The 16,549-nt window shown below is 45.4% G+C and overlaps 2 protein-coding genes across 3 annotated transcripts; one reads left to right on the forward strand and one right to left on the reverse strand.

The window, feature by feature from the left end:
* Window positions 1–3,823: 3,823 nt before the first annotated feature.
* LOC118791230 (growth hormone secretagogue receptor type 1-like) lies at window positions 3,824–8,779 on the reverse strand. The gene is made up of 4 exons (XM_036548527.1): window positions 8,759–8,779; window positions 7,709–7,739; window positions 5,215–5,838; window positions 3,824–4,155 (listed from the first exon to the last, which is right to left on the reverse strand). Exons 1-4 carry the CDS (start codon window positions 8,777–8,779, stop codon window positions 3,824–3,826), a joined length of 1,008 nt encoding a protein of 335 aa, XP_036404420.1.
* On the forward strand, window positions 8,690–16,095 carry LOC118790965 (ras-related GTP-binding protein A-like). 2 transcript variants are annotated; one of them, XM_036548132.1, is made up of 10 exons: window positions 8,690–8,804; window positions 9,878–10,009; window positions 10,848–10,947; window positions 11,779–11,845; window positions 12,688–12,910; window positions 13,098–13,193; window positions 13,368–13,490; window positions 14,360–14,451; window positions 14,664–14,779; window positions 15,028–16,095. In XM_036548132.1, exons 2-10 carry the CDS (start codon window positions 9,983–9,985, stop codon window positions 15,129–15,131), a joined length of 948 nt encoding a protein of 315 aa, XP_036404025.1. In that variant the 5' UTR covers window positions 8,690–8,804; window positions 9,878–9,982; the 3' UTR covers window positions 15,132–16,095. The 2 variants fall into 2 exon arrangements, with proteins under 2 accessions (XP_036404025.1, XP_036404024.1); XM_036548131.1 differs by having other exon boundaries at window positions 8,690–8,799.
* The last annotated feature ends 454 nt before the right edge of the window (window positions 16,096–16,549 follow it).

The raw sequence follows: 16,549 nt of genomic DNA on the forward strand, positions 1-16,549 counted from the left end.
ATCGGTTAGGCCTATAGTGAAATTAAAAGCAGTTTTGTTAGGCATTCTGTCTCATCCTAATTTCATTTCATCAAAAATAACACTTTCACATTTTGAATTGGTTAAGTTGAATACCCATTAATTGTGAATACAGTACACATTTATGAGACCCCTGTGATGTTCTTTATATAGCTTGAAGTATACATTGTTTCTTATTTCAAGATTTTTATCCTCACTGATTTTTATGTCAGTTACATTTCATTGTCAGGAAGCTGTAACTCTTTTGTCTGGTATTTGGTAGTAAAACTTGAAATATGTTTCAAATTAATATCGATTGTCTATCCTTGTGAAATCCTCGTAGGATTTCAGTAGTTTGAAATGCTGTTATTTGCCATACTGAAAAAGTATGTTTTCCTCTTAGTCTTGGAGACCATTTATGTTATTTTTTTCAACTTGATAGAGAGGTTATATATTTTATGCTATGTTCTCTGGTGAAACATCCAAAAATAATGCATCATTTTTTCACAGTAAAATTATATGTAATATATATGTGTGCTTGTGCATATGTGTTCTTGTGTGTGTGTGTTTGTGCATGTGTGCGTGTATATGTGTCTGTGTTGGTGCATGTGGTACTTAAAGTGAATAAGACAGCGTAAAGAGTGATTTTGGTAAGTTATTACAGATTCATAAAAAGGTTTATTCACCTAATAACATCACTTTTATTTAAATTTTCCGTTCAAATGTATTACATTATCCAGAGCTTGCTACACTATCTGGGTTTATTACATTATAAATGCAGAATCTATTACTTTGTAAACAGCTATTACAGTATCCAGATTTATTACATTTTCAGTTGTTACAGCCTTGTTGGAAATTTTCTTGCCTTTTTCAGAAAATTCAAAAGTGCCATGAGATTGTGCAGAGTGGGCATACCCTCTCTTTAACAGAGCGAATGTCCCATTAATCTGAAAATAAACAGCTGAGTCTCTGCCCTGTGCCAAGTAATGACTAAGCCCTTTGTATATAAATCTGACGGTGCAAGCCACAAATTTACGGAAATATTTTTCTCTGGAATAATCTGTATGGTGCCTGGAGCCTTGCCCAACTGTGAGAGCTTGCTTTTAAACTGCCCTAATGGATTTTGTTTTACTTTTGGTTCCCCATTTTAATCTGTCCTCCATTAGTCATGCCTGTTTTCCTGCTCTGTGCAGCATACTGCACTGCTGACTGGATACCTTGGAGTGCTGTAGTTGAACTCGCCGACCTGTTTTTTTTTTTTTTTAAACCATGCCCTGGGTCTTCTGCATACCTCTTCATCTTTCAGATTTAGATTTAATGGGAGTTCAGCTGCTAAAGTTGCTTAATGAGCTGGAAAATTGAACTTGAGCGAAGAGGTAGTAACACAGCAGTTGAAAAGAATCATAAGCAGGGAAGGGAAATTCTTCCATCGTGATAATCGATTTGTGTGAACCCCTCTGTTTTGAAATCTACCTGTAGCTACCCCCAGACCTTCCCACTGCAATATCCCTTTATTTCAGGTCCAGGGTTGAGTTGATATAAGCTTTTACCAGCAAGCTGTTCATGACGCAGTACTGTTTTATACAAGACGCTTATCTCCATGGCATCTGCACACGTTTTACTCGTGTCCAATTTGTGCCTGCACCTGCCTGGAGAAACTCATCTGTTAAAGTCACGCCTTAGGTGGTCTAAACACAAGAGAGGCTGGACACATTCCAAAGATGTTTATTCTTCACTTTTTATGCTACTTTTAAATTTTTGTGTGCAACTTTTTTTTTCCCAAATCTTTTTACAGTGTTAACAAAGGCGTGCTCATTGATCACGCTCGCGTAGGCTTCCGATTTGAAGGCAACATCTTCCAAGTCGAAAGCTGCTCGCGTCTTGGCGGGGTGTGTGGCACTTGGCGGTGGAAGCCAGATGGGGACTTGTGTGACACTCCCTGGCCTTCTGTCGGTCAGTCTCTGATGCCTTTGGCTTTCATGAAATGCCTTTGTTACTTTCTGAGCTGCTGCTAACTCTGTTGCCAGGTAACTGGCTGTGTGGTCTGAAAACTTTAAAGCATTACCGGTCATAACTGATTATGTGATCAGTGTGGGAATGCGCTTATCCGTTATCCCCCTGAATGATGCTTATGGAACTGTAACGAGTGTCCGATACGTGTATGGCCACGTTACGTGGGCTACCCAAGCTCAGCAACCTGAGCTATGAACACTGCTAAAGGAGTCTAGTCTAGACGCTGCCTTCACATGTTATATCAGCCAGTATGTTCTGTAACATACACAGGGAACCAGAGCTGCTGCTTTTTTATTCTTTTACAAATATTTCATAAATAAGAGATGTTTTTTTGTTGTTGCTGTGTTCCCTGTGCAAATAAAAGTCAAGGATGCAACCCCCCCCTCCTCCAAAGGACCAATCAGTGTTGTGTGTGGTATGAATGTAGCTCCCAGTTAACCATTTTCTCACATGTATTCATGCAGATATTAGACAAGGTATTAACCCCCCAATGTCTCCTGTGTCTCTGTCTTCTCGGCATTAGTTTGTGATCAAGAGAGCTGTGTATTTGTCCCCTGGACCTCCTCTTCCCACGCGGCTGTTGCAATAAACACAACAGGAAAGCACTGGCATATACTGCGGGATATTGCCTTGTGACTCGTGAGGCTGCAGTATGCCATATTCTGTGCTCTCAGCAGTTCGTCACACTCTTAGCCGTGGGTCGGGCGTGGCGTCACTTTCCCCCCTGCCTCATCCTCCCATGACAGGAGGAAGGAATCCTCTCTCTGACTCACATGCGCAGCGCTGAGATGTTGCCTCAGCTACAGAAGTGCTCAGGGCTCTACAACACCCTCTGTGTTCTGGGTTCTGGCTGATTTGAGGATTGAACTGGTCCGTTCCCCCATTAAATTGTAGAGTCAGTCAGGATCAGCCATCCTTTTAAAGTGGGAGAGGTTGCCTCCATTTTAATCTGAGAGCTGTTTATTCTGAGGGAGCTGAGTTCCAATCAGTGAGGGAGGAGCTGTTGGTGGCTCATTTCATTTGTAAGAGCCCCAAAGTGAGAACTGCATGAGCTGTAACTAGGTTGGTTTCTACACTGTACTGTGGGGGCAAACGCTATACCATAAATTTCTGTGATCCCCGTGGGGTAAGGGAACATTTACAGCTGCTCTAGCATCAGTCTTCTCTATGAAACCTCTGCTGCCAGTATCAGTAGAATGTAATGGTCTGCCTGTTACATCACATTTTCCGTTGCATTTTTAAAAGACAAATATAATACATTCCAAAAACCTTGTACGTTATCAGCATTGTTTCTTTTTTCTTTTTCTTTTTTTTTTGTTTTTATCTTTATTGCTGTTTTTTCTGTTGATGTTCTTTTCATAAACACATGTTAAAGATAAACTGCCATGTATTATGTTATTACTAAATTGTAACAATCATAGATAATATATTTAATATGGCAAATAAATTCTAGTCCTTATAGTAGTTTTCCTGTTTCCTGCCTCTTGTTTTCTCCTGTGTCTCTCTCTCATGGTGAATCTGACTTGGGCATGGTGCAGAGGTGCTTGATTTTGGGTGTTGTAGTTGACTGTCCCACTCATTGCTCCACTTTAAAAGGAAGAGGAAACATCCATTTGCTTGCATTCAGTAAAGACTGCAGCGAAGCAAGCAGCGTTTCAACTGACTGGTCATGTGAAAATGTTTTGGAGTGATGCTCACCCATCACAAACTGTATCCCTGTCACCCAAACAGGGGCTCAGCTCTTTAAAATGGTTGTGTGCTGGGTGCTGCTGCTGGTAGTTTGCACTGAGGAGCAGGCGGTTGGACATCTTCGTCAGACGCTAGTGCAGAGTTCCGTGTTTGGCGTGAAGGTGACCTGGCTGGGGCGGCTGGACCCGGCTCCCCTGGGGGACCGCGGCAGGAGGGTCCGGCGCAGGGCGGAGCGGTGCCGCGCCGAGACCAGCCCGTAGAGGACAGGGTTAATGGAGGCGCTGAGGTAGAAGAGCAGCATGGCCACCAGGTTGAAGTTCTGCGAGGCGGCGTACAGGGCCGGGCCCCGGTCCTCCTCCTCCTCCTCTTCCTCGCCTGCCCGCGCCACGCTGGAGAACAGGATGCGGCCTGCATGGAATGGCAGCCAGCAGAGAGCAAAGGACAGCACCACTGCACCTGGAACGGGAAGTGGCCCTGGGGTCAGCGTCTCACAGGGTGTTGCCCTTACAAAAGTCAATTCCACAGTAACTCCCTTTATGGGATCATTTTGTAAGGGGAGATGGAAAGATGAGAGTTAATGTCTCAATCTGTATAGGAGACGGTTAACACATAAAACTGTGCTTAGGGGACTATCAACTCTTAACCCTACCCCCACGCTTTAAATTGAACCTGCTTCCAATAAAGTGGCTGCATTTTTTTACTGAATTACTGCCATTGCTTTGTCACTATAACTTTGCAGCACTAGCCCAAGAAGACAAAAAGGAATAATGCTAAAATGGAATTGATTGGAGCTGTAAAAAGGCTTCCCTTGCACATTAGTTCATTAATCAGCCAGTAAGCGATCTCAGCCAGACAGACATTAATCTGTCTGCAACTTGCAATGTCTGGACTGGAGCTGGTGACTGGAGTCCCCCTTCACCAGATAACAGGAATTGAAGGGCTGTTATAGTTATTGGCATTTTTAATTTTAGAACACTGTTCACCTCTCACAGCATCTTTTTAGTATGTACTACAGTCCTCTAGACTGTCAATCCACTCATTGGGTTTTAATTGCTGTGTCATGGCTTATAGAGCACCTCATCCATTTGTATCCATCCAGTTGAAATAGGCTGTTTGGACAATAAAAAGCTTGGCATATACTGAAAAAGAGCACCACAGTGCAGAAGAGCGGCGAGGGTGTTGAATTAGCTAGTACAGTATAGTAATAGCTATACTGAGAAATACTGTCTCCTGAAAATGAACATAAGATCAGCCTCTGGGTTTATTAGCTCACACACTTCCCTATGTAAAATGAAAAGGCAGCAGTGTAGCATAGCGGTGAGGAGCAGGACTCCTCACCAAAAGGTTGCTGGTTCGATTCCCTGCTGGGGCACTGTTGTACTCTTGGACAAGGTACTTAACCCACAATTGCCTCAGTACAGCTGTAGAAATGGATAACATGTAAAGATTGTAACATATGTAAGTCGCTCTGGATAAGAGTGTCTGCTAAATGACAATAATGTAATGTAATCTTACCGAGCAGCTTGACGGTTTGTCGGTGGTGCCTGTGGCGGATGCGGCCGCGGGGCCCCAGCTGCGTGGCCCACAGCTTCCTGCAGATGAGGCCATAGAGTAGGCAGAGGCAGGCGAGCGGCAGGAAGAAATAGAGCGTGGAGACCCAGGTCATGGCCCGCAGCAGGCCTGAGCGCACGCCCACCTCCGTGGGCCGGCACTCCTGGCCCTCCACATGGAACAGGAAGAAGACGGGACCCGCCGTGGCCCCGGCCACGCCCCACAGGCCCAGGATCAGCAGCCGTACACGGGCCCGGGTGACCAGGCGGCGGGCGCACAGCGGGAAGCACACGGCCAGGTAGCGCTCCACGCTGAGTGCCGTGATGTGCAGGACGGTGGCGTAGGTGCATGACTCGCTCAGGTAGAACTGGAAGCGGCACAGGAAGTCGCCAAAGGGGAAGGGCCGGTAGCGCCACAGGCGGTACAGGTCGAGGGGCAGGCCGCTGAAGATGAGGACGTCGGAGAGGGCCATGCTGGACAGGTAGAGGGTGGTGGTGGAGCGCAGCTCCCGGCAGCGGCAGAACACCAGAAGCGTGCTCAGGTTGCCGCCCACCCCCAGCAGGAAGAGCAGCACGCACACCACTGTCACTGGGGCCAAAGTGTGCACCTCAAACAGGGACAGAGACTGAGTGAGGCCAAGGCCGTCAGCTAGGAAAACTGATCGATTGGTCCCATTCACTGAAAGGCTGAGGTTCCGGACGACATCCATGGAAGGTGAATCAGGGGCCAATGATGTCCAAATGACACATGTCCTAGTATGAGAGTGCACAAAAAAAGCAGAAATCTCCATGTGTCAGGTTCTTACAATCCTTACAACAGAAGTAATCTGAATGTCTTATCAATAATCAGTAACAGAGGACCATCTCATACACAAGTCTGTCTTTTTTATGCGAGGAACTGTGTTGGAATTGAACCAGCTTGTTTTTTCATTGAATAAAATGTTCTAATGAATACGCAGCCACGGTGCTCTGTAAATATGTACAAAAATCAGTTCAAATGTTTGTATAAATATAAAATGTTCAGCTATTCCACAGATACTCAAACATGCTACTTATTGGTCCATAAGTAATTTCTGAATTAAACTCACTGATATTTTAATGCACTCTCAGCTTTCTCAGTCCTCATCCAATTCAACTGTAAGGGAGAAAACATACATAAAGTAAGAGTTGCTGGTAACATGTTGATTGGTTCTGCATCCTGCATTCAATTCCAAGCAACAGTGAGAACATCAGGAGGGACTCACACTGATGGTCCTTCAACAGGGGTTCTTCAGTGCCTTACCGTATGATGCAGTCCAGCACCTGGTTCCTTGTATCCCCGTTCCCCTAAGGCAGACAACTTGCTCCCCTTCTCTCTCTGCTTTTCAGGATGTGCCGCATCTGCCTCTACCAAAACTCAGAGCAAGCACAGTAGAGCTGGAATGCTGCTCTTTCACATCTCAGGCTGCTGTATGAGGACAGTGAGCCCTGGCAATGCCAGCTAAAGGAGGAAGAGGAGAGGGCAGGTCTGAATGGGAGCTGTAACTTTCCTCTGGTGCATCTGAGAGGACCCGGCAGACTCACAAACATCCATCTCTCAGTCGCTACACATACCACAGCCCTCGGGGGAAGCAATACCATCTACCCTGGGTAAAAAGCATCTCTACATCCAGTGTGTTCTTCAAAACCTTGCAGAAATCCAGAGAAAACCAGTGTTGGAATGATATCTCTTCAAGAGAAATGGATGTTCACAGAAAAAAGGTTTATAGATTCTGTATTTCGCCCCCTCCTTTGTCCACCTCTATAATTTAAGTCGAGGCTGGAAGGGGCTGCCTACAGTCTTACTTCTTACTGTACCCTCCCAGGCAGAAGTTGTTAAATACCGCAGCTGATGTGCACCAGTTGCACAGGGCCAGTGGTGTTTACCACTTCTGGTCTCAGTACACAGGCAGTGCTGTCACGCCCATCTTCCCCCAGAATTCAAGCACAGGAGTGGGTCATAGGAAAGCCCGCCCTATCGTGCCCCCCCCCAACTTATGGGGGAGTGCCATAAGTGTCCCATCATACAAGAAAGAACAGGTTGCTTGCTGGTCCACAGAGATCAGATAGTTTGTGTGAACTATTGCCTTTATTCATCTGTACATTGGTGGAAAGTACATTGGCTCCATTTGGTCAAGTTGGGCTTTTTGAAGTTGTGGAGGTTTTGAAGTTGACCACACCACCAATGTGGCGGTCAACAGTTCCTTTACTGTTCCAAGCTGCTCCTCAGCTTTCCAAAATGCAAAGGTACTCACAAAACCAGCACTATCATTCTGGAGTGGGTTATTCAGACTTCCTTACTGAATGAAAGGGAAATTTTCCGATGTAGTTTTACCAGGATCAATGCCAAAACAGAGGTTTCCTGTCCATTGAGAAGCATTGGCACGTTTGTAAAGTTTGTGGAGGATTTGTGTCTGAATAAGATACTGCTGCCGTCTTACCCAACAGCAGTACAGTGAGAGGTGTGAGGTGCTCCGGAAATCATGGCCCATTAGCCTGAGCAGACAACGCAGGAAAGCACACAGCTCGTCCGGCTGAGTTGTTTGTGCACCATTAGTTGCACAATGGACACCCTGCCTAAGGAGAACGTGAGCTCTGTCTCTTTCTTACTGCCCACTCACCTCTTTATCATCTTGACCTGACACACCCGCGCTTGTTTTTCCGCTTTCCAAATCGGCCGCCTGTCCAGATGTGCCCTATTGATTAATCTCACCTGACCTGGTTAAAATTTGAAAACCTTCTGATAATTTTTGCAAAACCGGGAAATTAATAGCGGTAATTACTCTTCCGCATTTTACAGGATTTGGTGATTGTATAACGTTTTTTTTTCACTTCAGTGTAGCCTAACTAGGGTATTGTAGGCTAATGTTGGTCCCTCTTTTGCTGTGGCGAGGTTACCGTTTAACTTTTCCATATTTACATAGGGGGTTGCTTCTCCTATTCACATGGTCACGTTACTTAATTCTTAAAAGTGCTGTAAGTGGTTTACACAATAAAATAGATGATGCAGATCCAATGTTATGGAAATCATGCTGGACAGTGATGTTAAAATGCCACAATTCTGCATTATAAAGGCAAGTGAGTCTTTGCAGCGTCCGCTCCCTTTTTTCATCAGTAGGGCTACTGCTCAGATTATATAGCCTATACTATGAGGTGCCGTTGACAAACTAAAAATGATTGCATGTGATATAGTTCACGAGTAGGCTACGCGCAATGCAGATAACTGCAAAATCGATGAATATGCTCAAAATCTTCAAAATAATAATAACTCGATTGTGTTTTAGTAACCACTGGTAACGACAGGTGGGCATCCAGTTACGATCGAAGTTGGCTACTTTTAAGAATGTATTTTGCTGATGCTCTGTGACACTCCCGGTCACATGCGAATGCGATCAGAGCGACTTGTAATCGTGTGACGAGGCTGATCACGTGAAAATGAGTGTGGAGATTCCTGTTCTGGGCCTGGCATTTGTCTTACAATATAAACATACCAAGCGAGCAATGGGACCCATACGGACATAATCCAACACAAGTAATGTAATTTTTGTTTTAAGTACATTCGCTTCCGAAACGTTTGTTGTAATCGATTTAGTTGCAGCTAACGACGGCTTGTTTAGATACCTTTATGGGTCATCATAGCTTGCTTGCTAGCTGCTGCTAACTTAGCTAAAGTTACTTAATATAGAAATTTCAGTAATAACACTATGAAGAACTTAACAAGCAGGACAACGTATGTGTGGAGCAGTTATGGATTCATAAGTCGTGCATGTTGACTTTTTTGAAGTCGCAAAATATTAGCGACTTTAGATTATATACGACGTTCTGATTAAGAAAGCTATCCCTTAGCTGTCAGCTAGCTAGTCTGGCCAGCTTGCTTTTTATCTTCTTAGACGGCAAATGGCTAACTTCTTCACTGTTCTTTTATATTAGTAGATAGGTTGCTCACGTCTTTTGCTGAAATGTTGGCTAGCAAACTAGCTATCTAAATTGTGTCAGTGTATGATAGCCACAGTATCAACTAGCAACTACCTAGTTAGCTCCAGTGTTAGCTACATATGTTCATCTGGTTCCTGCTCGATTGGAATGAGGACATTGTCTAACTTATCGTTAGGCATATGGACGTTTTAAAGGCTGTTTTGTTGACATCGATTAAAAATGTTCCAGAGCAATCACAAAACACCCTTTTCCCCGTCGGTCTGAAGACTGCGGTTCCACAGCCTGAAATCTTGGCATGGACTCCATGGGCATGACGGGATGCTAAATCTATGTTCCCAAATATTTCTCAAGAAGTGCACTGACAAATCCATTTTCTGCTGTATTCAGGGAATCGTCCTAATATCTTACCGGCCACTCCTGTATTGAGTCATTAATGTGGCTGCCTTCTTAAATTAGCATGACAGTTTAAACAAATTATCATCACTCTTGCAGGTTGCAGTTAGATATATGGAGGTTTATCTCATGCGCTATTGCGCACGCAGTCAGTTTTAGGATACACACTGCCGGTTTTTTCTAAACAGACATTCGACAACTAATCTCAGCTGTCGTGCACTCTTTCATTCTGTGCTCTTTTGCTCTAATGACGTTCCCCTTGTGTTTTTCCGCAATGCCAGACCAAGTGGAAGATCTTCGAAGAGAAGAGAAAGGAGCCACAGGGCACATACTGTACGTGCTCTGAAGAGCAGGATACAGCTGGTTTCGGTAGCAGACAGAGGGCAATGTCAAGCACAGCCATGAAGAAAAAGGTGCGAGCATATCCGTCCTGCCTGCTCTACCAGTGGGCATCTGATGTTTACTACAGGTCACCACCACGTGTCATGAGGCCCAGCAACACAGTAAACCTGCTCAGGGCCATGTGTGTCGAACAGCTATCCTCTGAACATTGAAGGGCTTTTTATTACGTGTCATTTGTTAGCTGCCATTATTTATAACAAAAAATAGGGTTAAATAAAGCTTGTAAAATAGCAAATGGCAAATTATGACTTGCTAGCTATAATGCACATTTGCAGTTAGCCTCTATGTGGCTTCAACAGCATTAATGAGATAAAATGTCATCTAGTGTGGTCATTAGACAGTGGTGTTCGTATAAAGCCTCAGAAGAAAGCCAGGAGCAGTCTGGTGGCATGGCTGTAATTCTGTTGCCTGTGTATTGCAGTTTCATTCTCTTCACTGCAAAGTTGTAGGCAGTAATGGTGGGAGAACTGGACTGCTCCACTAGTGGATAATGTATATAAATGTACTCTGTTTTTGTAGTTATGCATCAGTAGTAGGTAGCGTGAAATAAGAATGCTGTCCTGAATTCCGTTATTTTCCTTACTTCTGCGAGATGACATTTTATGTAGAATTAGAGGGCCAAGACGTTGACTCTCCAGCAGGTGGCACCATTGTTGTTTAGCTAAGTGAATGCTTATAGCCAGCGTAAGAGCACGGATGTGTGTCAGAGCCGTGCACAAGGGCACGGTTGTGAGCTGATGGCAGAAGGAACTGTAGAAATGGATGTTCATATATCACTGACTGCATTCTAGCCTGCCTGGCCAGGTTCATGACAGTGCCTGATGATGCAATGTGTGCCTGCCATTGCAGGTGCTGCTCATGGGGAAAAGTGGGTCTGGGAAGACCAGCATGAGGTCGATCATCTTCGCCAATTACATCGCCCGCGACACGCGCCGGCTGGGGGCTACAAGTAAGTGTCATTCTCTGAACATGCCAAAAACGGAGGCCAGCTCCGCACCCCGAGTCCCACTGCTGACTGAAACCTGGGTGAAATTGAAAGTTCGAAGATCACTGTTGACTTGAAAGGACAGGTTCCACCCCCTCCTTTCCTGAAATACAAATTCACAGAAACTCGAAGGAGAATTTGCGGCGGACAGCTGGCAGTATATGACAGGCATGTGGTGGCCACATGTGGGAAACAGAACTCAGGTGGATAGTGGGGATTGCAGTCACTGAGAATGGCTCTGGGTGTTCCATCACTGCTGCTCACATCCTGTTTGTGCTGGCTGGCAGTAATTGAGCTCATTGTGGGGCCCACAGGGTTGGTTGTCTCCGCCGGCTGTGTGGGACATTTGCGTTTCCACCCACGTCAGGTGGGTTTGCATTTACTTGTCTTCCTGCGTGCCATCCCGTGGGCCCTCGTTCTCTGCACACCACTCCCTGCTCATAGTGTCCTTGGAGCGGCAGATAGAAGCACGATGTCAAGTAAAATATTTGGGAAGAATGTCGTAGAATCACAGATGAAGGGAGCTGAAGTGGGGGGTAGGTTGTATGGGAAAATGTTAATGTTTGGTTGGGCCAGAGAAATATTTACACTTCAGCATTGTAAGGGCCGTCGACTTTGTGTATGCATAATACATCCAACTATGCATTTTTCCGAGGGTCTGTATTCAGATACTTGTTTACTTTGTCCAGAAAGCTGCCAATGAGTTTCATACCCTGGTTGGACGTCTGTGTTGATCCAAACCTACAGTAACTACCCTTTAAAACCAACCTTAAATCATGTGCTCTCTCTCATCAGTTGATGTGGAGCACTCCCATGTGCGCTTTCTGGGCAACCTGGTTTTGAACCTTTGGGATTGTGGAGGGTGAGTTCATGTCCGTCTTGCACACCCACCCCTTGGCTGCTCTTAAAAAGCAACAGTACCCTGCTGTGAAACCAGTCCACTCCCTCTGCGGTCTGAGGGCTGCGGCTCTTAAAGTGGGCCTTGGCTGTGTTTGGTTACAAGCAGGGAGCATTCATGGCTACTGTTGTCCTTGAATGGACATTAAAAGACCGCAGCTGGGAATAATTGCTCAACACTCAAACACTGATATCCTCGTGTGCACTTAACAGTGTGGCAAGAATGGTGCAAGAAGAGTAACAGAACACATCCTGAGAGAATAGAGGTGTTTCTTCACAAGGCTCTTTTCAGAGCGCTGTGTGGGTGGGTGAAGGAGGGAATGCACTCTGTCTCTTACAGTTGGGGACAGCTGTCATTTAGCAGTACAGTGTAGCCTATCTCAGTGTGCAATATTTATAGTGTCAGAGAAACAGATGCGGGGAATATGTTCCTGATACTTGCTTTGAATGCCTAAAGATATATTGTCATGCATAGTAGGGTGTCAGTGACCCCTACTATGCATGACACATGTGTCATGACACATGACACATGTTCACATGTGATTGCATTGTCATTTCTATATAGAAAGATTTAAAATGAACATTCATAAGCCATTGATCATGCATTTTGAGGAAATATTCTTGTCTTTATCTATAGAAAAAGCAGAGTTAGGAAGTTACAGTTGGCATCTCTCACTCTGGGCTGTTATGGCCTGGTTACCTCAATCCCCAAAGTGACAGTTGTATTTAGACACATGGGTGATCTCAGGTCCTTTAGTACCATTCTTCTAAGGTGTCCTCTAACCCACCCACCCCACCCAACCACAGGCAGGATACCTTTATGGAGAACTACTTCACCAGCCAGCGAGACAACATCTTCCGCAACGTGGAGGTGCTGATTTACGTGTTTGATGTGGAGAGCCGGGAGCTGGAGAAGGACATGCATTACTACCAGTCCTGCCTGGAGGCCATTCTACAGAACTCTCCCGACGCCAAGGTCTTCTGCCTGGTTCACAAGATGGACCTGGTGCAGGAGGACCAGAGAGACCTAGTGAGAACGGCTGTTCTTACGCACCACACAGTTGCAACAAGAACTTTTCTGCTCTCTCATACTCACTTCTGATAGGATTATGTATACATCAGCAGCACTCCACTACTAATCATCAGAGAGCATTAGCATTGATGTGTGTGTGCGGGTTCCGTGTTATTAACCATTCTGTGCCTTTACATGGTTTCAGATCTTTAAGGAGCGTGAGGAAGATCTGAAGAGACTGTCCCGCCCTCTCGCTTGCACCTGCTTCAGGACGTCCATTTGGGATGAGACGCTGTACAAGGTAATGTTCCCGTGTATGTGTGTGTTTTTCTTTGTGCTGCTGTTTCAGATCAGCATGTTGGGCCTCTGGCTATTTTAGTGCAGTTTAAAAGGTTAGAAACTCGGTGTGCGTGCTTGTTTGGGGCAGCCCCTTCTCTGTGTCAGTAATTACACCCCCTGTGCTCGGTCTGTCTAGGCCTGGTCCAGCATCGTCTACCAGCTGATCCCTAATGTGCAGCAGCTGGAGTCCAACCTGCGCAACTTCGCCCAGATCATCGAGGCGGACGAGGTGCTGCTGTTCGAGAGAGCCACCTTCCTGGTGAGAGAGGGGCAGGGACACTGGAAATGGAGCAGTTGCTAGCGCCCTACAGACTGGGACAGTGGTAGTAACTGAATGAGTGCTATGGCTGAGGAAACCTGCCTGCTGTGAGTGCTTAGCTTAGCAGCTCTTCCTGCTGTAAATACTATGGCTGAGCTGTTCTGCCTGCTGAGAGTACTATAGCTGAGCAGCTATGCCTGCTGTGAGTATTATAGTTGATCAGCTCTGTGTTCTATGCGAGTACTGTAGCTGAGGTGTAGTTCAGAGGGAGAGGACAGGAGAGGCATATCCAGCCTTTCATCAGTGGAATATGAGCCAGGTGTGAGAAGTCATAAGACATTTTCTTAGGCCAGCAGCAACAGACCACCCATACATTGCTTTCCCTGTGTGTGTGTGTGTGTGTGTGTGTGTGTGTGTGTGTGTGTGTGTGTGTGTGTGTGTGTGTGTGTGTGTGTGTGTGCGTGTGTGTGCGTGTGCGTGTGTGTGCGTGTGCGTGTGTGTGCGTGTGTGTGTGTGCGTGCGTGTGTGTGCGTGTGTGCGTGTGTGTGTGTGCGCGCACGTGTTTGGCGGATGGGGGTCAGCAGGCCCACATCAGTGCCAGGATAAGAGCTGTTTTCTGTTCTCTGGAATTCCTCCCCCGAGACACAAAATATGTCCTCTCAAAACTCAAAGTCCGCACTGCTTTCATGTTATATTTCTGCATTAATTTATCGTGAAAAAAATCTTCCAGGATTTCTAGAACACTCTGTAGTTTTTTTTTTGGAGTGTTGATCCCTTTCATCTGTCCATAGATCATTATAGTCTGTTTTATCCCCCACTGCACAGACCTGGTCTGAATTGTGCTGCCGGTACCTTCCTTTGTCTTTTAGGTGATCTCTCACTACCAGTGTAGGGAGCAGCGCGATGCGCACAGGTTTGAGAAGATCAGCAACATCATCAAACAGTTCAAGCTGAGCTGTAGGTAAGACCGCGGTCCCAACGTGGGAGTGTTCGTCTGTTCTTTGTCAGCTTCCCCTCGGTATCAGTGCCTCTGATACGAGCGGTTTGCTCTCAGTGACCTCACACTGCCCTCAGCGTGTGCCCCACTGAGGGGTGTGCGGGTTATCTCCCGCTCTCCAAACTGCCGCCTCTCACCCCAGACCTGTGGTCTGTCTTGTCTGCTTGCACTCTCAGCAAACTGGCCGCCTCCTTCCAGAGCATGGAGGTGCGCAACTCCAATTTCGCAGCCTTCATCGACGTCTTCACCTCCAACACCTACGTCATGGTGATAATGTCAGACCCATCCATACGTAAGTACAGCTGCAAGGAGAGGAGCAGTGCTTTCTGCCTCTGTGTGTGTGTGTGTGTACTGATTGGTCACTAGGATGTAGGGTCAATCCAAAGCTTTGATGGTTTCTGAGCTGCAGGGTCTTATTCCAGACCGGTATTTACTCAACACGTTTCACTTGAGTCCTTGAAATGGAAGCATCTTGCATGAGATGAATTTTTAGGGGGTCGCCAGTAACATCTGTACCCCCCACACTACCTCTGTCCTCAGCTTCTGCGGCTACGCTCATCAACATCCGCAACGCCAGGAAGCACTTTGAGAAGCTGGAGCGTGTGGACGGACCCAAGCACAGCCTGCACATGCGAATGCGCTAGATGCCCGGGGTCTGCGCCCAACCAACCAATCAACAACAAGAGTCAGGCCCTCATAATCTGCTGCCTCGTTATAGGAGGTGGAACCTCCAAATAATACGTGAACCCACCATGTCTCACTGTGTCACTCAATCACAATGTGTTTTCTACCGTAATACTAAAGGAAAGTTCTAACAAGAGAATTGTTGGGGTTGAAGGTGTTTGGCTGGTGTCTGGATTTGTTTCCTCATCTTCTTGCATAGAATTACTTTATAGGGGCTACAGAGTTTTCTTTGACAGTAGAGTCTCAACACACTGTGCACATGTTCCCTGAGCAGAGCAGGGAGAAATTAAAAAGCATTTTAGGCACAAATGGAGTTAAATGATCTCTCTTCATTTCAAACGAATGTGTTTTATTAAGGATGCTGTAAATACTCAGTACAATAAAATAGATGTAAGGCTCTTGTTATGTGCAGAAATGTGCCTGTATGAAGGAATACATCCCTAAGAGATTCCTCTCTCTGTTGCATCATAGGTGACTGCTGTTATTAATTTTAGCACTGCTGCCACACTTTAAAACAAAAAAGATAAAATGTGTATATTTTATAAGTACTTTGCATGGTGTGTTGAAAACTGTTTTATCTAATGTCATAACAGGACTCTGGTACAAATTCATCAAGGAGAAAAAACAGTCACAGTCCATGTGAAAATAAAATGGTTACAAGTTTGTATTTTTTGGTGTATTACTAGGGGTCATAGGGGTCAGATCACCACAGGAGATATTTTTTACATGAAACAGCATTGTCAGAGTTCAGAAAAGAACATTTTGATACAGGAACAGAGTGAAAAACAAAGTGTATCTGCACTTGGCTTTTTCTACAGGATTTTGCAGTGCTGTTGTAGGTATGCTACTGTTGTGACCTCACAGTAGGGAATTTTGGGTACAGAAAGAGCTTGAACAATAGACTGTGGTATTAAGGGCCTGTACACCCCACTATGTTGTAATATTCATCTGCTGAGAATCTTCTGCAGTGTTCCTGACCTACTGCAGTTGTTGATCTTGGATTGTGAAATAAATGCAGATGATGTGGGACAGTTTGAGTTAGGTGGCAATTTCTCTCCCTCCAAACTGGTATTCCTCAAAGGGGTTAAAGGAAGAGGCCAGGCTCCAACTGGACAAAAACAAATCCATTTTGAAGCTTTCTCAAATAGCATTGATACTGACACTTTGTTATGGATTTTCAGTGGAACAAGGGCACTCCTTTGTTGAAAGAGCAAGCAAAGTTGATTACTTTGGCATCTAATTCCTTAAATGCACGTATGACTCTTCTTCTGAGGAATGATGGTCGGGTTGGCTTCGTACCCTGAAGACCATTGAATTGTTCCGCAGGGATCATACGATATGATTCATATAATCCAATAATAAAATATGAAAATGTCAC

The sequence above is a fragment of the Megalops cyprinoides genome, chromosome 16, assembly GCF_013368585.1.
Source record: "Megalops cyprinoides isolate fMegCyp1 chromosome 16, fMegCyp1.pri, whole genome shotgun sequence".
In the NCBI taxonomy this organism is placed as follows: domain Eukaryota; kingdom Metazoa; phylum Chordata; class Actinopteri; order Elopiformes; family Megalopidae; genus Megalops; species Megalops cyprinoides.